At 50.2% G+C, this 24124-nt stretch overlaps 4 protein-coding genes across 5 annotated transcripts; 1 reads left to right on the top strand and 3 right to left on the bottom strand.

Moving 5' to 3' along the window:
• Positions 1–345: 345 nt before the first annotated feature.
• LOC103644664 (uncharacterized) lies at positions 346–3526 on the bottom strand. The gene has a single exon (XM_020546392.3). The coding sequence runs from the start codon at positions 3238–3240 to the stop codon at positions 574–576; it is 2667 nt and encodes an 888-aa protein (XP_020401981.1). The 5' UTR covers positions 3241–3526; the 3' UTR covers positions 346–573.
• Positions 3527–4863: 1337 nt separating this feature from the next.
• Positions 4864–8280, bottom strand: LOC109943422 (uncharacterized). The gene has a single exon (XM_020546391.2). It carries the CDS (start codon positions 7732–7734, stop codon positions 5125–5127), a length of 2610 nt encoding a protein of 869 aa, XP_020401980.1. The 5' UTR covers positions 7735–8280; the 3' UTR covers positions 4864–5124.
• Positions 8281–15238: 6958 nt separating this feature from the next.
• On the top strand, positions 15239–17294 carry LOC103635244 (uncharacterized). Of its 2 annotated transcripts, none has more exons than XR_557258.4 (2): positions 15239–15642; positions 16982–17294. XR_557258.4 is itself a non-coding variant. In XM_008657748.4 (2 exons), exons 1-2 carry the CDS (start codon positions 16167–16169, stop codon positions 17087–17089), a joined length of 477 nt encoding a protein of 158 aa, XP_008655970.1. In that variant the 5' UTR covers positions 16156–16166; the 3' UTR covers positions 17090–17294. The 2 variants fall into 2 exon arrangements, 1 of the variants encoding a protein (XP_008655970.1); XM_008657748.4 differs by lacking the exon at positions 15239–15642 and adding an exon at positions 16156–16535.
• A 395-nt stretch (positions 17295–17689) lies between these two features.
• LOC100281654 (flavonoid 3-monooxygenase) lies at positions 17690–19672 on the bottom strand. Its single transcript, NM_001154573.2, has 2 exons — positions 18590–19672; positions 17690–18467 (listed from the first exon to the last, which is right to left on the bottom strand). Exons 1-2 carry the CDS (start codon positions 19532–19534, stop codon positions 17835–17837), a joined length of 1578 nt encoding a protein of 525 aa, NP_001148045.2. The 5' UTR covers positions 19535–19672; the 3' UTR covers positions 17690–17834.
• Positions 19673–24124: the final 4452 nt, after the last annotated feature.

The raw sequence follows: 24124 nt of genomic DNA, 5'->3' as shown, positions 1-24124 counted from the left end.
CAGTATCTGATGACCGATAATCTTACTATAGGGTTACCTACAGTAAGGTTTGGTACGCTCAACGAAAAACCAAACTCGACTGTGAATGCGGGACAACGATTTAGACGTGTATAGACCCCCTAAATAGCGTAATACCCTACATCGTGCAAGTTGAATTGCCTTATGTTGAATTATTGAGTATGAGATGTTACAAAGGATGTGTTTATGTCTCCCTTTTAGTCTAGAGGACAAGCGTACGATTCTAGTACTAATCGGCTATGACAGAAGAGTTCTAATCCTGTTCTAAAGATTGTTTTTCTTAATTGGTTAGATTAGTTTATTCGTTGTAGAAGCTACGCCATCTTGTTTCATGTCTCCTTAGCAATGCCAAGACTAGCTTATCTCTTTATTGGATAGTCCATGATACAGAGAACTCTTATGCACGACACTACTGCTATATACATTCTACTCTTGTACTTGATGAATCTAGCTAATGTAAACCAACTATTCTGCCTTTCCCTGATCACATTGCCTCATATGTACCATGAATTTTTAATATAATTCGGAAGACTATATTACATTTGATGAATCTGTTCACTTTTCAGCTGGAGCTGGAGCTGGAGCTGGAGCTCTGTCACCACCGCCTTTGATCAGCTCAAGCGCGGAGTCCACAATGTCTGGGAAGCTCTCACGGTGCTTGCCAATACCGACGCTGCCCGAGAAGACATGGTAGCACTCGAGCTCCGATGTGGTATCTGCGATGGACTCGAGCAGCCTCTCCATCCCAACTCCCCTCAGCAGCTCCATGTAACTGCCACCACCCGAGCATGCCATCAACCAGATGACCTGCTGCACCACGAACCGTCGCATCCGGGGGATCTTGACCTTCGGGTACTCGTTCTCCCCCAGGATTGTCGCCAGCCGATGCACATACGCCCCCTCCTCCACGCCGGCACCGCGCAGCTCGGCAGCGAACCGGTCACCGTCGATGAACGTGCAGATCTGTGTCGTCAGGCCGATGCACACCTCCAGGACCTTGTTGCTCTTCGTCATGGTGATACCCAGCACCACCGGCAACAACTTGGTCACCACGCGCAGTCGCTCCCTGTATTCTGGGCCCGAGTACGCGCACAGGCTCCGCAGCACCCTCGCCGCGTGCAGTCGGCGGGCGTCGTCACCGTCCAGCAACGCCGAGACGAGCTGGAGCACGTCGGCTCGCTTGAGTATTGCCGCGCAACCCGTCTCGCTCTCCAGCGCTAGCATCGCCAGCGCCTCGCCGGCTCCGTGGCCGAGCTCTCCCTCCTCGGCGCTGATGAATATCGAGAGCAGAAGCTTGACCAACCCTCCGGTGCCCATGATCGCTTCCTTTCCGCTGTCGTCCAGGGCCAGCGCGGTGAGGACGTCGATGGTCAGCATCTGCAGCTCTTTGTGCCGCTGCCCGTACCGCAGTATCCCGCGCAGGTTGCACACAGCGAACACGTTCTCCGCGACGCCCTGCCGGAGCGCGTGGCCCGTGTTGCCCGTCGTGGACACCAGCATCCTCACCACCTGGAGCGCGCACTTCACGGCGCTCACCGCCGAATCCGACACGCATTGGCTGCCGAGGAGATCCTTGGACGTCTGCGTGAAATCGATGATCTTGGCGAGCAGGCCGCGCGCGTTGCTGATCTTCCCGCAGTTGTCCTGATCTTTGGCGAGCTTCTCGAGGATGCTTAGCCCCAGCAGGTTGAGCGGCAGGTAGTCGTTGTCGAAGTCGCGGCCCTCACCGGCAGCATGGTTCGGTTGCGGGTGCATGCCGGAAACGGCGGCGCTCCGGCCTGTGTAGAGCAGGGACATGACGGACTCGATGGCGCCGGGGATGGCGGACAAGCGGAGTGCGTTCTGGCGCTCGCCGGCGAGCTTGCAAACGACCTCCGCCGCTAACTGGCGCACCTCCACCTCGTCAGGCCGCTTCCAGTTGAGCATCTCGACGAGCCGCTCGACGGACCGGGGGCTAGTACCGACCTTGCGCAGCGTATCGCCCGCCGAGTTCACCTTCATGGCGAACTGCTCTAGGATGCGCACGCCGATGAGCTGCTCGTCCAGGAAATCAGACAGGATGAGGTCCTCAGCGAAGGTGACGAGGTCCATCTTGATGCCGTCGAAGATGCTGCCAGTGACGCACCGCGAGTAGGCGTCGTAGAAGAAGCGCGTGAGGGAGACGTGACCGTACGCGCCCAGCTGGCAGTCCTCGCTCACATGACGGAGCAGCTTGCAGAAGGAGAACTTCCATGTCCAGTAGGCCTGTTCCAGAAGGAAGAGCAGCGCCTCCAGCAACGCCAGGGTGTAGAAGAGCAGGAGCGCAGGCCTCATGTTGCCGCCGCTGCCGAAGTCGTGCTTCCAGAGGCGCATCAGCGAGAGCGCGACGCAGGCGAACGCCGAGAGCACCTGCAGGCAGTTGAGCAACCGGCCGATGTTCCTATAGGTGAACATCCGGCCGGTGTAGGGGATCAGCGACACATCGTTCGGCGCGTGCCCAGTGCGCTTCTTCACGACGGCCACGATCTGGTTCTGGAACATTGCCGACGTCGTGATCGCGTCGCCGCCGACATCTGCACCGCCCGCTCCCGGGTGGGCCAGGGCGTGCACGGCGCGGCGGAAGAACCGGCGGCAAGAGCGCAGCGGTGGCAGTGGCAGCACGCCGCCAGCGTCGGTGGTTGGCGTGGCGTGCTGATGCGGCTCCTCTTCGTTACGGCCGCCGCCGCCGGTATGGTCGACGAAGGCGTGCAGGATGCGGCGAAAGAACCGGGAGCTGGAGCGGAGCAGCCCGCCGCCAGCGGTGGACGTTTCCGTGGCGTGGTGCTGCCACTCCAGCTCGTGGCTGCGGCTGAAGACGCGCGCGCCCTCGCCGACGAGGATCACGGTGATGCACCAGAAGTCGGTGATGTTGAGCGTGCTCACGAAACCGCCGAGGAGCACGACGGTGGCCCACACGAAGTCGAGCTTCCCGAGCCCGCTCGCCGCCTTCTCGAGGATAGCCACGCGTAGCGCCAACAGCGTGAGCTGCTTCTCCGGCGGGTCGCTCCTACCAGAACTGCTGCTGCTGCTGCCACGACAACTACCACTTCCAGGCGTCGGCGTCCACGGCTCGGAGAAGGACGCCGTCTTGCCGCCGCCGCTAGCAGGGTGATCCGTAATGTCAAGCTTGATGCTCGGCGGCACATCGCCGCCGCCTTCCTGTGACTTGTCGCCGTTGGAGTCGCGGCCCTTCCTGTACATCATGGCGCCCAACGTGTATGCACAGGCTCACTGTTATTCCAAGCCAGGATCGGAATGGAGCGCATGAGCATGAATTCGAAAGGAATGAGTCGCGGCTCTATATGACGATTGTTTGTAGGTCTGGACATGGAAAGTTCCGCGAGGAACGGAGACGACAGTTCTTGCCTTCTTGGAGCGGAATTCGTCGAGGTCTGGCATGAACAGTCAAGTCACGCATGGAGAGGGAGCTGATGGGAAGTAGCTCATAACGGTGACGTCTTGTGTCTTAGCGTGAGAAAATGACGGCGACGTGATTGGAACAGCCCAAGGTTGCGTGCCTGGAACTGGAAGGCCCAGTTGTAAGAACAAGTGGAGAATTTACAAACAGTGGGCGAATACCGCCTACGGCCACACATCTAAGTCAGTAAACCACCAAAACCAATCCCTCCATTCATTTTTATTTATCGCGTTTTAGTTCAAAAATAAACTAATCAGCGACAAATATTCGAGAACGAAGTTAATACATAAACAGTAGTCACAATAATGTCAGATTCCGAATCTAATTGTACGACCAAACTTGGCCAAGAAATCAGAGCGTTTTACACTCTAACCAGTGCCGATTTGGTTCATCGGTCATCACCACCTACCATGACTTCATTAATAATAGTATGCAGGTTGGACATTTCATAAAAAACAAGGAAGAAATACATGTAGTGAACAGAAATGTTAACAGAGAGCAGGATAGAATTCAGTTGCAAAAAAGATAAAACACTATGGTCTCAAGTTTTCAGTGGGGTGAAAAGTGAAAATATTTTGTGAACTTACACTAAAAAGACTTATACTTTTCAAGGAGAAGACTTGTATTTCCACACGAAACAGTAGGGTCTCAAATTTCCAGTACAGCTGGAACCTCAGTTCACACTTCTAGATCATATCAAAGACCAACAATTTATTTTATCAAAAAATACAAAACATTTATATCTAGCTAAAATTTAGTGTTGGGCATGAATTTATCAGCGAGGAATGCAGTTAGCGAAAGAAGAAAAGGGGACAAAATTCAAAGTCTGTTTGGTTCAGCTGTAGATTCATAAAAATGTGATTCTATATGTGAGATGTGAGAAAATTATTTCAAGTTGACGGTTGTAAAAAAATCTAAAATATAGTTGGTTGAAACAACTGTCAACTATAAATTCTATAAGAGCATGATAGCTTGGTAACATAGATGACAGAAATATAAAAAATCTAAGCTAGGATGAGATTCTGAATTAAATTAGAGAAATCTTTAGTTCTTTTAGAAATCCATTCTGTCGTTGTACTTGTTTGGTTGAGATTCTGCTATTAGAAATCTATCATGCCTTGTTCACGAAGAAGGCTTAAGAATTGTCCTCGACGCTTGGGAAGAACGAAATCATCAGTGTCAATAAGAACACGTTGAAGGCCACAAATCCATTAGTTCATATGTATATGAACCATAGACTTTATACGATCACTTCTATATCTCAGGTGTTTTTTATATAACATGCAATTTTGCCATTGTTTGGTTATAAAGAAATGTAAATTATCTCTTGTAAGTTGTTTTCTAATTGTAGTAGTTGATCGTATGAGATTATTTCTTTAAAGTCCGTAAATATTTAGACACCTGAAATATAACAACTCCCTTATGAAATTTGCACAAATTGAACGAATTCCTCCGAGTTGGGCTTGGAACTATTATATATTCTCTACTTGATGAAACCATCCTCGTTTGGCATGGCATGCAAGTCTCTCTCTCTCTGTACAAAACTTTAAATTCTACACGGTGTCCCTTGTAATTTTCATACTTCTTTACATTCTTTTTACATTCTACACGAGTGCAGAGTGCAGACTTCAGCTGCCCTTTTATGTATTTTCATAATTCCATGCAACCTTTCAGTCTTCAGCTCGGGCTCCATCACCGCTGCCGGCGATCAGCTCCAGCGCGGAGTCCACGATGGCGGAGAAGCTCTCACGGTGCTTGCTGATGCCGACGCTTCCTGAGAAAACGTGGTAGCACTCCAGCTCCGACGTGGTGTCAGCGATGGACTCTAGCAGCCGCTTCATGCCCACCTCCCTGAGGAGCTGAACGTACCCGCCGCTGTGGTCACCGCCTCCGCCCGAACTCGTCATCAGCCAGATGACTTGCTGCACCACGAACCGTCGCATTCGTGGGACCCTGATGTCCGGATACCTGTACTGCTTCAGGATGCTCGCCAGCAGCTCCACGTATGCGCGTTCGTCCGCCACGCCGGCGCCGCGCAGCTCGGCGGCAAACTGCTCGCCGTCGATGAACTGGCAGATCTCCGTCGACAGGCCGACGGACACCTCGAGTATTCTGTCTTTGTCCACCTTGGTGGCGTTCAGCACCGCCGGCAAGGCCTTGGTCACCACGCGCAGCCGCTCCCTCTGCTGTTGCCCCGAGTACGCGCACAGGTTCCGCAGGACCCTCGCCGCGTTGAGGCGCCGCCGTGCGTCGCCGTCCTGCAATGCCGACACGAGCTGGTCCAGCACGTCGGTCTGCCTGAGTATCGCCGCGCATCCGGCCTCGCTCTCCAGAGCCAGCATCGCCAGCGCTTCGCCGGCCTCGCGACCGAGTTCCGTGTCTTGGACATTGAAGAATATCGAAAGCAGCAGCTTGACGACGCCTCCCGTGGCCACGATGGCCTCCTTGCCGCTGTCGTGCATGGCCAGCCCAGTGAGCACGTCCGTGGCAAGCTTCTGCAGCTCCCTGTGCTGCTGCCCGTACCGCAGTATGCCGCGCAGGTTGCTCACCGTGAAGACGTTCTCCGCGACGCTCTCCCGGAGCGCCTTCCCGGTGCTACCCGTCGTGGACACGAGCATCTTGACCACCTTGAGCGCGCGCTTCATGGCGCGCACCTGCGAGTCGGTGACGTGCGGGTTCTGGAGGAGAGCCCGCGACGCCTGCGTGAAGTTGATGACCTTGGCGAGCAGGCCTCGCGCGTTACCGATCTTGCCGCAGTTGTCGTGGTCCCTGGCGAGCCTTTTGAGGATGAGCAGGCCCAGCAAGTTGAACTGCAGGTGGTCGTAGCCGCGGCTCGCCGCCGGCGGTGAGGCTCCGTGCTCGGCGGGAGCACCGGGCAGCTGCGGGTGCGTTCCGGACACGGGTGGACTCGTGGCGGTGTAGAGCAGGGACGTGACGGACTCGATGGCCCCAGGGATGCCGGACACGCGGAGCGCGTTCTGACGCTTGCTGGCGAGCTTGGACACGATCTCGGCGGCGCACAGTCGCACCTCATCCTCTTCGGTACGCTTCCAGTTGAGCATCTCGACGAGCCGGTCGATGGACCTCGGGGTGGTGCCGACCTTGCGCAGCGTGTCGCTCGCGGAGCGCTCGCTGTTGGCGAACTGCTGCAGGATGCGCACGCCGATGATCTGCTCGTCGAGGAAGTCCGAGAGGATGAGGTCCTCGGCGAAGGTGACGAGGTCCATCTTGATGCCGTCGAAGATGCTCCCGGCGATGCACCGCGAGTAGGCGTCGTAGAAGAAGCGCTTGAGGGAGACGAGCCCGTACGGGCCCAGCTCGCACTCGGCGCTCACCTGGTGGAGCAGCTTGCAGACGGAGACCTTCCACGTCCAGTACGCCTTCTCGAACAGGAAGAGCGACGCCTCCACGAGCGCCAGGGTGTAGAAGAGCAGGAGCGCCGGCCTCATGTTGCGGCTGTCGCGGCCGCCGAAGTCCTGCTTCCAGAGACGCATCACCGAGAGCACGACGCAGGCCAGGGCGGAGAGCACCTGCATCCAGTTGAGCAGCCTGCCGATCTTCCTGGAGACGAAGACCCAGCCGGTGTAGGGGAGCAGCGACACGTCCGGCGCGTGCCAGGCGCGGCGCCTCATGAACGCGACGATCTGGCGCTGGAACAGCGCGGCCCTGGCGCGCGCGTCGTCGTCGTCGTTGCGGCGGCCGCCAGCGGCCGCCGCGGCCGGGTCGACGAGGGCGTGCACGATGTGGCGGAAGAAGCGGGAGCTGGAGCGCAGCGCGCCGCCGGCGGTGGAGGTCTGCGTGGCGTGCTGCTGCCACTCCAGCTCGTGGCTGCGGCCGAAGACGCGCGCGCCCTCGCCGACGAGGATGACGGTGACGCACCAGAAGTCGGTGATGCTGAGGGTGCTCGCGAAGCCGCCGAGGAGCACGACGGTGGCCCAGACGAAGTCGAGCTTCCCGAGCCCGCTCGCCGCTTTCTCCAACACGGCCAGCCGGAGGGCGAACAGCGTGAGCCGCTTCTCGGGCGGCTCCCGGCCGTCGCCCCCTCCGCCGGAGCTGCCGCGCCCGCTTCCGCTGCTGCCCGGCGTCCGCTCGCGCCACGGCTCGAAGAAGGACGCCGAGCCGGCGGTGCCTCCGGTCCCGAGCCCGGTTGTGGCGGCGGCGCCACGGTGCTCCATGATGTCCAGCTGGATGCTCGGCGGCACATCGCCACCGCCTTTCTGCCAGCCGCCGTCGCCGTTGGACCCGAGGCCCGTGGCGTCGCGGCTCTTCTTGTACTTCATGCTGGCTGGCGCCAACACCTCAGCTAGGCCTAGGCTCGCTGATCCCGAGAAAGGAGGAGGGGGAAAAGAAGGGGGAATCCCTCGCGCGACTCCGACAACAAGGGGACGAAAAGGGCGACTCAAGAAGTCGAAGAGAAGGGCGACCCAGTTGCGCTGCACTGCACGACGTTTTCTCTCGAGAACTGGAATTGGAAACTTGGGCAAGGAGGAATCGAGAACTGTTGACGCCGACTGGATCAAGGATTCAGCGCCAACAGTCAACTCGCCTATGGGGGAGCAGACAAGAAAAGGCGATCGACTTGGTGTCCTCGCGTGGGGATGATGGCGACGTGATCGGAATCATTCAACTAAGAATAGTAATGCATCTGATGGCGGATGGTGTAGTAGTGCTGATTGTACTCATCGGGCATCGGCGAGAAGAAGCAAATGAGCGACGCCAATCATCTGCATATAATAATGATAAATAATAAAAGGGGGGAATCCAGTTACAAGGTACCGATGGATCCGGCACAGCGAGAAAATGTAGATTTCAGCTTCTCAGTTAGACACAGTCGCTGCCTTCATTGCTCGATATGATCACGAGGAACCCACGTGCTCGACGCTGGAGAAGGTGACGATCGGGCCGGACACACGCGGCCGGCCGTGACTGCGCACGTGAGTGTCGGAGAAGCTTTATTCAAAGTTATGTTTTTTTAAAAAAAAAAATCTTGACAGAAGTTAAAGATTGGAAGAGTGTTTTGAAACTCTCGGAGATGCTCGTATAAACGCAGAAAATCCCTTTTTTTTTGTTCGCTTTGTTTGCAGAGAAGAACACTAGGCGACTACTACTTCCACGCAATAGAGATCGACGGAAACGGATGGCAGAAAAAGCCGTCCATGTCCGCCACCCAGGCATGAGGGTGAGGCATCCACGCCTGCCACGGCCACGGGACGGTGGGTCGACGTCCGCCAGCGCATCGGCGTTGGCGTGCAAGCGATTAAGCGGCATATGCCACGGCCACCACCGGATTGGTCCACTGGAGTCGACGGCGCACACCTGCTGCACGCACGTCTCGGCTCGTTCCGACTTGGGGACACGGACCACGTCCCGACCTCTCGTCCTTCCTTATCCACACGTCCACGGCGGACGCGGAGCCTGATTTCTTGACCGCTGCACCTGCACACAACACAGCACACATCACGGCATCACGCGGCACTGCGGCAGCATCGCACGGAAAGTTCATTGGCGACTCGCAGGAAACGCGACTCCGGGTGGATGAGAACTCCAAGTTCCACCCGTACCAACTGGGCCGGAAGCGCTTTCCGGGCCACAAGAGGGAAACACGAACGGAGCATGCTGGGCCAAAGCACGAACCCGAAGGCGAGGCGCGCGAGACGGAGACGGGAACGAGAGTGGTCGGCACAGCGCAGTAGCGCACGCTGCCGACTTGGCGCGACTTTTCTGAGGCCGGCGACCGAGGGCAGCGAAGGCACTTCGGTTTTCTAGTAGTAGTAGTGGTAGCAGAGCCCAAGTGCCAACCGCGGCCTGGTTCAGTAGGGCCGTCAGACGGTCCACCGTCTCATCACCTGCGGTATGGCCCGGTATGCGCCTCGACTGGCTACCGTGAATGCCATGCGAGATAGTAGCAGCTAGCAAGCAGTTAAAAATATATTTTTTTTATGTTTGGTTCTAATAAAACAGAGCGAAGCGGTTTAATATGAAATGCTTATACTCCACCAAAACAATTAGTGCTCCCTCGAACAGGAAACACGAACGCTCTCCTCTCTTTCCTTCTCTTTAAAAAAACATATAACTCTCCAATCAAACAAAAAATAGAGCAGCTCTTGCCAACACGGCTCGGTTCTCAAAATCTAGAATAGAGCCGCTCCATTATAGTTGACTCTTCAACCAAACACACTCTAAAAAAATCGTTTCCGTCCGTGCAAGGAACACGATAAAAACACAAGGATATTTAAATAAAAAAATATGTTGAGAGTTCATTATTTCACTTCTTGTTATCGTGTTCAAGAAAGTGACCAGCCTCCTGTTTACATGTCTATTTAATCAGTCTTGATAGGTCATCACATGTCCACATGTGTTTGTTCTTTAGTGACGAGGTCACACGATTCAACAATGACCCATACATATCGTTTCACTCTTCCACAACATCATTCCCCCTCACGTGAATCACGTCCATGTACTATATATTGCACGAGCAAGTTATGCTGTATCTGTTGTCTTGTTAAAAACTTTGCGTAAAGAAAAAAATGTCCCCGACAAAAGAAGTACAACGGTTTGGTTCTCGGGATCTGACTTGGTGATCTTTAGGTCTTCGGGGCCTACTTGTCTTCGACACCAGTTTATGGTCTTCCGAAACACAGTTAAGGACTAGTGCTGCAACTTGGGCCGTGCCGTGCCGGCCCGGCACGAGCCCGTCGTGCTTCGGGCCTCAATTAGTCGGGCCTGGCTAGCCCGAAATAGAATCGGGCCATGCCTTACCGGGCCTAGTGAGTAGAAGCAAGGCCCAGCACGGCCCTAAAGCACGACGGGCTTCCATCGGGCCGTGCTGGCCCAGGCACGGCACGCAGTAAGCGAACACAACACAGGGAGACCGTGGTGTTGAACGCAGGGAGACCTTTCTCTGTTGGTCCTTCTTGCAGCTGGCGTGGTGTTGAACGTAGGGAGACCTTTCTCTGTTAATATTTCTGGGAGTTGCTCAAATGACAGGCCACCATTGACTTAGAACATGTGGTTTTCTTCGTCTCGTTCTTGCAGCTCCTATGCAATCGGCATTCGGCAGTAGGCTGTAGGCATATTGACATACATCGCGGCGGAGACGCAGAGGGCAGGAAGGAAGCCAGGCCGGCGGACGCTGCGGCTGCGCTCCAGCTCGTGGACTCTGGACGGTCCACCCGCTGATCTGCAGACCCGCACCGCATGCGCATGCTCTCCTGTCTCCTCGGCTGCGACTCCAGCTCCATCGGTCTCCAGCCTCCAGCACAGCAGTTCAGCAAAGGGAGAAGGTGTCGAGTCGGGAGGAAAAAAGGCCGGGCGCCCGTGCGGCCGTGCTGCCTGCTGGCTGCTGCGCACGACGAGTGAAAGGAAAGGAGCCTACAGCAGGAAGCTGGGCGGCTGGGCGTCCTGGATGAATGGATGGCGGCGGCCAGTGGGAGGAAACCCTAATCGCGTGCGGTAGATGAAAGCCGGTCTGCGCACCGTGCTGTTTCCGTGCCGGGCCGGCACGAACCCGGCCCACAACGACGTGTCGGGCCTTATAGCACGACGGGCTGACATTTAGAGCACGGCCCAGCCCGCGATTCGTGCCGTGCTAGCCCGATTTTAAATCAGCCGTGTCGGGCCGTGCTTTATTTCATTTATTACGGGCCGTGTTCGGGCCGGCCCATTAGGCACGGCCCAGACTTTCAGGACTATTAAGGACTATGGTTTAAGGAGTTTAATTTCTCCTTTCCTGAATCGTGCAGCTCCTTAAGGCATGTACAAAATAGATACTATGTTTTGGTTGTTCAAACGTTAGATACACCTAAGAAAATATTTCATACAGTCCAATGTTTCTAAGTCTTGTATCTTAAGGTATATACAACCTCATTTAATATGAGGTATCTTGAGTGGTCTCTAATGTGCTAAGTGAAAAAAATATAAGAGACAGACTCTTCACGAAGAACCCATCTCTTCACGACTTTTTATACACGTTATCTCTTAGTTGCATTGATGATCTAGGGTCCTAGGGTTGTACCATGCAATCTCTTAGTCGTCTCTTGTATTTGAAAAACCGAACTGATGTCTCAGATTTGTACATGCACTTATTCACTAGAACCTCTCAATATATAACTCATTTATGTGGGTAGATCCGTATTTAGACTTAGAAAACTGTGTTAGAGACGTTCCTTACCAAGATAACGTCTCTTGTGTTTTTTTGCACTTACTCCCTTGATACCTCTTAAGATAGGGATCATTTATGTGGGTTGTAGCCCGCGGCCTCATGACGATTCTGTGAACACACCTTTGTAAGATAACAATTAGTAGATATTTGTAAAAAAAACTTGCTAGATTTTTCAAAAGAAGTTTGTAGGATATTTACTTCCTCTATCCTTTTATGCTCGTTGAGTAAAAAACTTTGGAGCATATATTTTATAAAATTGTTCTTTGCATAAACCTTATACATTTGTGCAACACAAGCAACAATATATTCATAGATAATAGTGAGAAAATTGTTAAAACTGAGGCTACATGACTTTTGGATGTGATCGGTCATCTGTATGAACCAAACTCATTCTTGTGTGGCTTAGTGAAGTACAATTATAGCCGAGTGGTTAGTTGGCGTTGGAAGGAATGATGCCGCCTAAGGGGAAGAGTGAATTAGGTAATTTAATTTCTTTCTAAAATTGTAGCCTCTATTTTTCTTCTAGTCAAAACATATACAATAAATAAACTATCATATGTGCAACTACAATTTTTACTAAGTGTTCCTATCTCTACCACAAAGAGTTACGCAACATAGTTTCTCAAATTAAGAAGTTGTGATTGAGGGGGATTTTAACATATGTGTGAAGCCTAATTTCTTTCTTGTATGATAGGTTTTATAGTAGGTTGAGTCATAGACCAATTGTGTAACAACATGTATCAACTTAATGGTCCTAGTTTTATACTCCATCATGTAAAGGATTGAACCCTCTATATAAATTCAAAGATGTTGGTGCTATAGAGGGTACCCGCTTCCAAACACCTCTGCTTTTGGACGCTGTGCTTTTCTAGAATCAGAAGGGCAAAACATAAGCAAAGTCTTCATGGTTTGGTCTTCAGCCTCTTATTTATTTACTTGGGTCATTTAGAAGGGTCACTGGATCACTAATATTTTTCTAAGCCTAGGGTGCCATAGCCCACTTCAGTTGACATGTAGCTCCATCCCTGCAACATTGTTCTCTAATATATGCAAGACTATATTGTTTTCTAACATATGCAAGACTCTATGACATAGTGCTCTCACATATGAAAGTGATAGTCGCCTAGCAGCGGTGAATAGGTGAAACAAGAAATTAACCACTTACAACAAAAAAAATTGATTCCAATTAGTTGTTAAAGGAAGAGAAAATAGAATCGAGGTAGGAATAGGAGTTCCTCTTGCAAAGTGTTGCTCAAACGATTGCGGAATAAACTTTAGGAGCAACACTTAAGATTTGAATCATGATCAAATGCAAGAGAACTTAGAGAGGGAGAGGGAAGAACAAATAGCATGAAAAACAAACATAAAGAGACGCGATAATTTGATATATAAATATGTATAATATATTTGTAGCCACATTGTATATAATATATGTACATATATATACACACACACATATCTATATACACACACATATATACATATTTCTAAATATATACGCATATATACATATATATATCCTATATGCATGTATGCGGGTTTGTGGGCACGGAGGTACAACTTTTTCGTACCCACGAGAAAAAACCCATTGGATTGGGAATCAAACCCGCACCCGTGCCCACGGGTACAAACTCACCCAAACCCACACCCTATATGGTTTTTATCCGCGGCCACGCAGGTAAAATATGCTCGTTGCCATCCCTACAAGGGATCAGGTCTCTTTCAACCCTCTCAACTGATTCCAAAGATCAAACTTGAGTCCTCTCTTTTCCTCCACTCAATCTGAGACACCAGAGTCTCCACAAGGCACTCACAGATTCAAAGCCTCTTGCTAGCGTTTACAACAATGGGAGTTCGCAACTCAAAACATAAGGGCACAAGATGGTAGCAACACACCCTTATCTAACACACTCACACAAGGCACTACCAAAAACCACTTTAGAGTGTCTATCACTTGCTTGATTCTCTCGATTTGGCGCTTGGGAGGCTTTCGATCTGTATGGAGTGTTGTTCTAGCATGTAGGAGTTAATTCACAACTCTTGTGTACTGAATGGGCTGATTAGGCTATCTTTAGCAGATCCCCTATCACATCCCCTAATCCCCTATTTCAAACTTCACTTTGCAAACAGTGTCAAACATTGTTATCTACAGTTCTGTGCCCCCTATTTTACACTACCCGTTGGATATAGTCTTAGGGGGTATTTGGGTTCATTCACATCCATCGCTCTTTAATTTGCTCCTACCACTCCTTATTCCACCCCTCTCACTCTCGCTTTCACTCCACTAAACATTATCGTCATGTCTTTCTTGAACTCAGATGTTGAGATGACTGAAAATGAAGTACTCAATATTCTGCATCAAACTATGGTGGATGCGACGATAAAGCTTTCCTTCGGGTCTTCAACGAGAAAGAGGTAAAAGTTACATCATTGAAGTTACATCGACTAAGATTATGAAGCCATCTACGACCGGTTGATGAAATACTACTTCAATGATCCATGTGTCTACCCTCCATTCCACTTTTGTTGAAGAGACCACAAGCGGAGGAGCCTCTTTCTTAAAATCTTAGAGAATTTGGGTGATTATCCCCCTTCTTCATTCTCCCCACACAAAAAATGCATCATTGTCCTCCACATGCTCACCTACGGTAGCATTGCTGACTCCATTGATGAGTATATTAAAATATGGAAAATATCAGCCTTAAAGTGCCTCGAACATTTTTTATAGGAGTGTAATTTCATGTTTTGGCAAGAAATATAGTCATCATGCCAGTATTGATGATCTTAGGCGACTTTTATCTAATGTGGAGAAGAGGGGATTTTTTTGGTATGATAGGAAGTATATATTGTATGCATTAGAAGTGGACAATTTACATGGGGGCATTGGATCGTCTATCATCATACACGAATCAGTTGCCTCATATGACTCATGGATTTTACATGTTTTTTTAGGGTAGCGGGGTTGAACAATGATACCAACATGCTCAACTAATCGATGTTGTTCATTGACGTGTTTAAGGAAGAAGCTTCATGGTGAATGTATATAAGTACAACCGAAGGTACTACCTCACCGATGGTATCTATCCCAGGTGGCCAATGTTTATGAATGTCATTTTCCTTCAACAAACTCAAAAGTCGTGTTTGTTGCATGCTTGGAAGGTGCACGAAAGGATATATAGAGAGTATTTTGAGTCCTCAACTCTCGCTTCCATATCCTCGCTAGCGTGGAATGTTAATTTTCCACCCAGCACTCGATGTGATCATATGTGCATATACCATTTTGCACAACATGATAATTAAGGAAGTCAGGTCCTTCATTGTAGCACCATTCATTTTCCCTCCCGAAGCACCGACAAGCTTTACATTGGTCCTTCAACATTGAGATCGCAATTTATGCTAGTTCTAACTATGAAATATATCTTCTCTTCTGTTAATTTGTACCATATGTTAGTAATGTATTAATTTTTGCTGATATCTATACTATACTTAAAGCACCAGTTTTAACGGTCGTCGTACGTCATTTTTTTTTACAAAAAACACCCTCAGTTTTCCTTGGATAAACCCGCCGTCCTCTCCGTGATGGGATCCGCGATCATCGCGCCGCCGCTAACATCACCCTGCCCGATCCGTGATCGCCGTCGTCCCCGCGCGATCCAACTGTGATCCCACCTCGCCTGGATGCGCAACAACCCCACGCCCCACCCGGCGATACGGTAGCCGACACCTCTACCCCGGGTCGTGCCCGTCCCCTCCCCTCCCCCATCCCAGTGATACGGTAGCCCGCCAGCCTCGCGTCCCGCCGTCACCCGTTCACTTCCTCTCCCTGCCGCCACAGCTCGCGCAACCCCCATCTCACCCTCTTCCTTCCTGCCACACCATCGCTACCACCGCCCGCCCTGAGAGGGCCCGGCGTCATGGACCCCCTCAAGAAGATGATGGCGCGGGGAGTGTTCTCGGACCTACAGAACTTCTCCGGCCATATGGAGCACCTGGTCAGCGCCGACGACCTCAATCGCATGGCTCGACGGTAGGTTGCTGGCTCATTCTTTGGATCGTCTTCGATTCATTCGTCGCCTTCGCGGCTCTGGTCCGTGCCCCCGCCGCCCCCACCACCAAGCCCCCAGCGGCTGCCGGTGCGGTCCGCCGTCCAGTGCCACGCGGTCTTGGCGAAGTCGCTGATGCGGCGGAAGCAGAAGCTGCTGCAGTGCCACGCGGAGTTGGCGAGGAGCGGCGCGTCCGTCTGCCGGGAGTGCGCGTACCTCGTCTCTCCGGCCCAGTACCTGTGCATCGACGCCCTCCAGCTCCTGTCATCCACCCGTGTAGCCTGCAGAGGTTCTCCATGGTGACGTTCTCGTGGTAGTAGTGGGGGGATTATTGTCCTCAAGGGCTTGGGAGGAGATTCCCAGATCGGCCAAAGAAAGTACGTCATCTTCCTTCTGCCCATGCGCGTACATATATCATTAGGATTAGAATTGGCACGCCGATCAAGAAGACCATAAGTGCCCTTAGATCACATATTCACATCCCCCGAGCGCACACTTCAGCCTTGACATGGTCAGCGCTGCCTTTGACACAGGCTGCAATGGATTCACCAAACCCATACAATATAAGAAGAGACAACGCACGAGCATGGAACAGCAACGGCCGGCCTCCATGACTAGAGCAGTCCCAGAATCCAACAACAACCAGCATCATTCCCCATTGGAAGGCCGAATGCGCCACACGCCCGCGGCAGATAAGCGTCTCGACGGGCCAAAGAACCTACCCCCTCTCGCCATGCAGCGCAGATCTGACGGGAAGGGAACGCGGGTGAATCGCAGATGCCGTCGGTCTTCTTGTGCCCGTAGTGCTTCACCTTTCTTCACGTTCTACAGGGGAGCAAAAGGTCAACTCTGCAACTTCAGTTGTATCAATGCAACCGTGAGATCCTATGTTCTACTGTCATTAATTTTGTGCCCCCTATTCTAATTGTTGTTAAAGTAAGGCCGAGTATAGTTATTTTGGAAGATGTTTCTATGGCCAATGAGCAATTATATTAATTAAGTCGGTGAAATGAAAAGTTTTGAGGGTTTTGTTATTATTTACAAATGAAAAAATGGAATTAGTAGGTGGTCCCAAGTACGTGCCCGTTGCAGTGCCTTCAGATCTACTAGGCAAAGAAATTAAGGAGGCCCTTGCAGCTGAAAGCAATAACAGTTTCGTGATCTGGTACTTGTCTTTGATGTGCCATCTGACTTCCATTGGCCTCTAGATAGTCGACTTGTGTCTTAGTGCTTCAGCATATATATAAGGTCCTATGGTCCAATATTTATCGTTAATGGCTACCAGTTGATTTAACTTATACAATTGGTAACTGTTGTATGCAGATTGAGAAGTTCAGAGATACACTTGCGAAGCACAGACTTCTGACACCAACGACACCATTGGCAAGGCAGGGATCTGATGATATGTCCTTGGTGTCATCCGTGATATAAACCACTTCCTTTAGTCATGTGTTATTCTTCATTGTTATTCATGTGTACAATTTGTTCCTTTCCATTGTCACAGAGTTCAGGTTTTCAGATTTTTTTGCCTGTGAAGTCTACCCACGCTGCCTCGCTCTTGTTCTTTATAATGAGATGAAATTGTATGGTGGCTTTCGAGTGAGATGAAATGTATGGTGGCTTTGGGAGTGACTCATTGTGGTTTACTAAGTATGGTGGCTTTGCGAGTGAACCATTGTGGTTTACCAAGTCCATTTCAATTCGAAAAAATGGCATCGGGAGGCAAAACAACTGCAAAAGGGAGCAAGGTTATGGCGGTACCGATAGCAGGCCCAGGTTGTCTGGCAAGTCCAAGCCATATGCTTAGCGACAAATGAACATGTGCTGTATATATTGCTAAGTTACAACACAGACCAAATAAATTTAGTCCAACCAGTTTTTAGAAAAATACCGTAGCAAAGCACGAGTAACTGACTAGTGTTACATTTAAATGAGAGTAGAACTTTCACTGAAAATGGTCTAATGATTGAGAGTTCAATTGAAGTATACCGAGATTTTCCAAACAAAAATTCCAAGCCTTCGAATCTCGGTGATAGTCTTGTGATATCTCTGCTAGCTTTCACGTGCAATGCTTTATTCAGATGATATAAAGACCCAGGATACGATGTTCTAAACGACTAAACCACTTAATTACTAAGAGAAAAATATTAGGCAGAGCAAGATAGGCTTGCATGCATCACAGGACAGCATACAGGCGAGCAGGAAGCTTGGGCTCAGCGACGGCCTGGAGCGGAACCAAGCGCGGCACGGTGAGCCCGAACGTTTCTTCCATGCCCAGCTCCTCGGCCGCCACGCCGTCGGGGAGCCGCCAAGCGAAGGCGTGCAGCAGGTTGCCCAGGATCGTAGGCACCATCCTGAGGGCGAGGCCCATGCCGGGGCACATGCGGCGGCCGGACCCGAACGGCAGCAGCTCGAAGTGCTGCCCTTTGACGTCCACGCCGCTTCCGGCGAACCGCTCCGGCCGGAACTCCAGGGGAGCTTCCCACACCGCCGGGTCACGGCCGATGGCCCAGGCGTTGACGAAGACGCGCGCGCCCGCCGGGATGTCGTAGCCGCCCACGGACACGTCCTCCCGACACAGCCGCGGAGTCAGGAGCGGCGCGACTGGGTGCAGGCGCAAGGTCTCCTTCACGACGGCGTCGAGGTACGGGAGGCTTGGGATGTCCCCCTCTGCCACAAGACGGTTGCGGCCGACGACACGGTCCAGCTCCTCGGTGGCCTTGGCGAGGACCTCTGGGTTCCTCAGGAGCTCTGACATGGCCCACTCCACAGTCACCGCCGAGGTGTCGGTGCCGCCGCCCATCAGGTCCTGGGGTGCAGGACGACCACTCCATCATTAGTCTACTTTTGTGCTTGGCTGAACTCTGAAGTTTAAATCTAATTAACCTAAGTTAAAATATGCTACGCATGATGTGGATTAGTAACGCTTACTAGAGTGAACCCCTTCACATTATCCCGCGTGATGGGGACCTCGAGCTGGCTGGGGTCGTCAGCGAGCTCCAAGAGCACGTCCATCATGTCCATGGCGACGAAATCCTCTCCTTCTCGGCGCCGCCGCTCGTTGTGCTCGTCCACCACGTGCTCCAGGAACCGGTCCAGCATCTTGGCCGACCTCTTCATCCTCTTGACGTACCCTTGCGGGTCCAGGGGGCTGAGCCACGGGATCATGTCCGCGACGTTGAGCACGCCGTTGAGAAAGAAGTGCTCGTCGATCAGCCACCTGAACTCCTCGGGCGTCGCCGGCGAGCTAGACCCCTCGACGACGTACTTCTTGCCCAGCAGCATGCGCGAGACGACGCTGAGGTTCACCATGTAGAGGTGCTCCCTGAGCGTCACCGCGTCGTGGCCGCCGGCCGGCGCCGACGCCGCCGCACGCAGGTCGCTCAGCATGGCGCGCACCTCGTCGCTGCGGACGTGCTCGAGCGACATGAGCCGCCTCGCGCTGAAGAGCTCGGCCTGGCAAAGCCTGCGCGCCTGACGCCAGTACGCGCCGTAGGGCTGGTAGAAGAGGCCAGCGCAGTTGTAGGTGGTGTACCTGCCGGCCGCCGTCTGAGGACGGTCGATGAAGGCCAGGTCGTGGGTCTTGAGGATGAGCCTCGCCGTGTCGATCGACGACGCGACGACGACGGGAAAGGAGCCGAACCGCAGGGACATGAGCGGGCCGTACCTCTTGGAGAGCTCGTGGACGGAGTGGTGAGGCAGCGGGCCGATCAGGTTCAGGTTGCCGATCACCGGCCACGGCCGCGGGCCTGGTGGGAGCCTGTACTTGCGCGTCGAGCGCGCGCGGAGCCGGAGAACGGTTACGAGGAAGAGAGTGGCGCCAGCCACTACGGCGACGAGGAAGAAGGATGCGGAGGACGGTGCTGGTAGCTCCATGGGGACTTGGGAGTTGGGACGTACCAGTAGGGGTGTGCGACGAGCCCTTTTTTTTGATACTAGTCCCCTTTCTCGCTTGTTCCGTTAGGTCAATCCAGAAAAGGATTAGAAGGAATATTTATCTAGATTGTTATAACCGAACACGCCCTCCGTGGGTCTGTAGGGAGCTATTCAGCCCAAATGCTCGGCTCCGAACGGTCCTTAACGAGCGGATGTGTAGGAGCGCTTGAGCCATTCGATACCCAGGCAGGGTGCCGAGCTGAAGCCCGACGCGTGGGTGCAGCGGCTTCGTGTTACAGCACCGATGCAGTAATTTTTTTTCTTCATTCAGTAGATCCACAATCATGTAGTGTCGTCCCTACGCCCAATAAATGTATAACTGTATAGTCAGTCATTCGCAAGCAAGAGACCCACTAGACTAGCTGGTCCCCGTTAGCTCCTCTATCTCATCTTCAATCACATCTTTTATTTTAAACTTCAATCGATAAATTGTGTTGTCAGAACTGCAAAATAGTGTTTTGAACCTCCATATGCACAGCCTGCCGATGACAGCATAAGGTCTACTTGTCAATAGTCGTTGTCCATATTTAATATTAATGTTGGTGCACACTAAACACTAGGGATATATCGACTAGTGGTGCCCTCTGCGGCGGCACGAACGGTTCGCGACATCGCTTCAAGAGCGACTCCTTCCCCGCATCGCTTTGGACGGTCCACACTATGGACCAGATGGTCCATGATGGCTCAAGGTCCTCTTCCTCCTTGCATGAACCCAGATCATGCCCCATAGGGAGAGACCTTAGGGTGCTCCGGTCAGCAGGCCACCCGGAGGGTAAGATCCAAGTATCGTCTTGAATCGGCAGGCCACACAAGACGGATATCGACGTAGAGTCAAATAGGGGTGGTCGGGTGGAGGTGGATATGCGGAAAGCTACAACTAAAGCTATGCTATATCTATACTACTCTATTAAGAACCTAATGTGGCCACCTCGTGCTACCATGACTTCACTCTCCGCGCTGACACTCCGGGTCCGACCACCACACCGCACAAAAAATAGTGCAGAGCTGAAAGAGAAATGTGCCCTTAGGCCATTTCTAGTTGTTTTGGTGATCAAATGTTCAACATATTACTAAGAACTAATACTACTCCTATGAGCACGGACACATGTGTTTAGAAAGCAAATTAAAACAAAGGTATGTTTCTAGCACTTAATCATTTATTTTATGTGCTAACAATGTTCATCTAAATGCTAGAAAACTTCTCAAGTCAAGCAAAAATATAGTGGAGAAGGTTGGCTAAATATGGCCAAACTTGGGCCAGTCTTGACCTCACCGGACAGTCACACGAGACATGCTCGGGCAAGTCGTGATTGCGCTTAGGCGAACCGTGACTGTCTCCCATCTGAGGATGGCCTTGGGCGTGCCGGGGCTGTGTCTTCCGCCGAGGTTTGTCTCGAGCGAGTCGTGACTGCCTCGGGCGTGTCGTGGCAACGGACAAGCTGTGGCCTCGGACAAGCTGCTACCTCGGGCGCGTTGCTTCCTCGGGCGGGTTGTGGCCTCGGGTGAGTCGTGTCCTGTGTGCCATGCAACCGAAGGCGCACAACGGTCGGCTCGGCTGATGAAGGAAACATATCACTGATTGTCAATATGGTGCACTCGCAAAAAGGGAAGGCTGGGAGCTTCCAACTGAATCTCTCACAGCTTATAGGTCACTTGAGGCTATGAAAGAACCCCCTAGGCACATTGAAACAGTACCCAAGCACCCTTTGAGCACACTACAACTTCGAACCTCTACGACCACGTTGCTGATTTATTAGAGAGAGATTTGAGCACGTTCTTGAACTATGACTCTGTCGTTTTGATTCGTGCGCTCTCTCTTTTGCTTGTGTGCGTGTTGTTGATGCGTTGTGTTCTTGTGTATGTCTCTACTCCCCCCTTTCTTCGTTTTGATTGTAATCATTTGTGGAGATTTCTCACAGTGGGATATTGATATAAGAAAGACAATTGTGGTACTCAAGTTTGATCTTTGGATCACTTAACAGGGATTAAGTGCAACCGTTGACCAAAAAAGGTCACCACAACGTGGAGTAGGCATTGGCCAAACAACGATAAAAATTGTTGTGTCTCTTGTCTATTTTAATTATTATGATTAATGTCTTCTCGAGTTCTCTACTCACTTGCAATATTGCTCCTAAGTTTAATACTCATCTTAAAGAAGCAATCAAGTGAAGAGTTCTCATTGCTTCTCTCTTTTCATCCTAACTTGGTTTTAGTTCTCACTAACACATATTATAAACCAAGTTTGTGTTGTTTAGAGATAATTTTCAGGATCACCTGTTTACCCCACTCTAGGTGCTCTCAATTGGTATCAGAGTCGTTCTCTTCATCAAGGGACTAACCGCATAAAAAGATGGATCCTAAGGGCAAGAGGATTGTGATTGATGACAAGTAGAAGGAGACTGTCAACAACAATGAGCTAAAGGGAGATAAGCCCATCGACTTAGGCTCAAACAACAAGAAGAAGGACGAGAAAAAGAAGATGTGCATCAAAAAGATAGTCTACTATGCACAACAACAATGCCTCCTTATCTTCACCAAAGAACGACGACGACTCTTCTTCAAAGAAAAAAACGGTTAAGCAACATTACTTTTTTTATTATTCCTACATTACATACAACTTCAATGCTCATTTATTGTCTATTCCTCTTAGCAAGCCCCCTCACTTTGTTGAGGAAGATTATTCTTTTTGGAATCATAAAATGCGTAGTCATCTATTTTTTTCTTCATCCTTGCATTTGGGAAGTAGTAGAAAATGGAATAGAAGATCAAATGGTCTTTTAGGTTATCTACGTGTTATGAGGCCCGAGGCCCCTAAGCACCATGGGTCCTCTTGGGCTAAAAAAAATTTAAGTCTCCAAGGACATTGAGCCATGGGGTTCTATTCAATAAATATGTCTTTGGAGACCTCCATGTCCGATGATATATGAAATTAAGTTCTTAGAGAATCCCATGCCCCCATACCTTTGATCAATAGATAGAAACACTTTTAGATAGAAAGAGTGAAGTTAGGCTTGCTAATAGGTTTTAATTCGTGTAAGAAAATTTAGAGAAGCTCATTCACCTCCCTCTTAAGCATCTTAATCCTTCCACAAGGAAACAAATCAAATATTACAATGAGGAAAGTGGTTGAAAGAAACCCTGGCTCCTTTTGGGTTCCTCAACGAAGATGTAAGAGTCATGAAGATGAGTCCAAATTTCGATGCATAAATTAGGTGTAACCTTTATTTATTATTGTGTTCTTATTGTACATATGCTTGATCTTTATTGTTTCAACTTGATCTACTTGTTGTGAACCATTTAGGCAAAACCATCACATGAAACTTGCTCATCATACTTCCCTACATATATATAGTAAACACATATCTATATTTTACTAGAAAATCCATAGACAGTTTAGGTTTTGTATTTGCAAGATCAGAATTCTTGATCATTGTCAGAAAGCCTGATTAGGACCATAATTATTTATACTTGACATTTAACATGTTGTGAGGGTTAAAATTTCAAGTTTCTCTTAATCACATATTCCTTTAGTTGATATCTCGATCCTTAGTCTCAATGTGAAGTAGGCTGTTGGTAAGCCAACAGACCTTGAGAGAATACAATCTCTCTCTCTCTCTTTTGTAACTTGCATTATCTACGCTATCGCTTTACATGCCTTATCTCTTGCTACTGTAGTTGTATGTGCTATTGTTAGCTTGTTGTTTAGTTTTGATCACTAGTACGAGTACGAGATCCAGTGCTTAGCCTTGTTTTTTATTTTTTTATTTGTCATGAAACCATTTGCAATTTTGTTGATGTAACTAATCTGACGATACAAATATGTAAGTTTGTAACTAATCTGACGATACAAATATATTTACACTAACAATTGGTATAAAGGTATCGCTAATGAAGATGTGTTTGTCCTGGTAATTTTAAAATTAGTTCTAGTGGGAATTCTCCATTTTTACTCACCCTCACTCTAGCCAGTTCAGACCACCCTCGGTGAAATCAAACTACCCCGCCAATAAAAAATGAACTTTTTTTACTAGTTTGCAGTATAGTACAGATAGAAGGTCTTTTAAAAATTAGACCCTGTTTGAAAGCAACATAGCTTTTAGGAATCCAGTTTCTAAAAACTGGTTTATGAAAAAAAAACTAATGGTGTTTGGAACCATATCAATTTCTATAACCTAGTTTTAGCTAGAAAAGACTAGAAATTCAGTTTCTATAAATTGAAACATATACTGGTATGCTTGAAACCACCTTAGTTTTCATAAATCAGTTCCTTAGAAATTAAGGGCTTTCAAACAAACAGACCCTTAATCTTTTCTTTCACACTAGTTGCTTCAATGATATAAATATCTATCACTCAACCAATTCGTTTGGCAAACACTGCCACAAGCAAAGTAGACGGTACGATTGTTCGTTTATGTCAGGGCAATAGTGCTTTGCTTTGGCGGTGGCGAGGATAGAGCGTGGATAACGCTGCTTTGGAGGGCAAGAGTGATTGGGCCAGATGTGATCGGCCCGGATTCTTTGCGGGGAGGT

Source organism: Zea mays, chromosome 1 (genome assembly GCF_902167145.1).
Source record: "Zea mays cultivar B73 chromosome 1, Zm-B73-REFERENCE-NAM-5.0, whole genome shotgun sequence".
Taxonomy (NCBI): Eukaryota; Viridiplantae; Streptophyta; class Magnoliopsida; order Poales; family Poaceae; genus Zea; species Zea mays.
Note: the sequence above shows the minus strand (reverse complement) of the source record. Positions and strands in the feature narration are given on the sequence as shown.

Bases quoted from the DNA above. Each gene is read 5' to 3' on its own strand.
- LOC103635244 (XM_008657748.4), top strand. From the start codon at position 16,167: ATGGTCAGCGCTGCCTTTGACACAGGCTGCAATGGATTCACCAAACCC. The intron at 16,536-16,981 runs GTGAGATCCTAT...TGTTGTATGCAG, and splicing joins TCAGTTGTATCAATGCAACC to ATTGAGAAGTTCAGAGATAC.
- LOC100281654 (NM_001154573.2), bottom strand. From the start codon at position 19,534: ATGGAGCTACCAGCACCGTCCTCCGCATCCTTCTTCCTCGTCGCCGTA. The intron at 18,468-18,589 runs GTAAGCGTTACT...CCTGCACCCCAG, and splicing joins ATGTGAAGGGGTTCACTCTA to GACCTGATGGGCGGCGGCAC.
- LOC103644664 (XM_020546392.3), bottom strand. From the start codon at position 3,240: ATGATGTACAGGAAGGGCCGCGACTCCAACGGCGACAAGTCACAGGAA.
- LOC109943422 (XM_020546391.2), bottom strand. From the start codon at position 7,734: ATGAAGTACAAGAAGAGCCGCGACGCCACGGGCCTCGGGTCCAACGGC.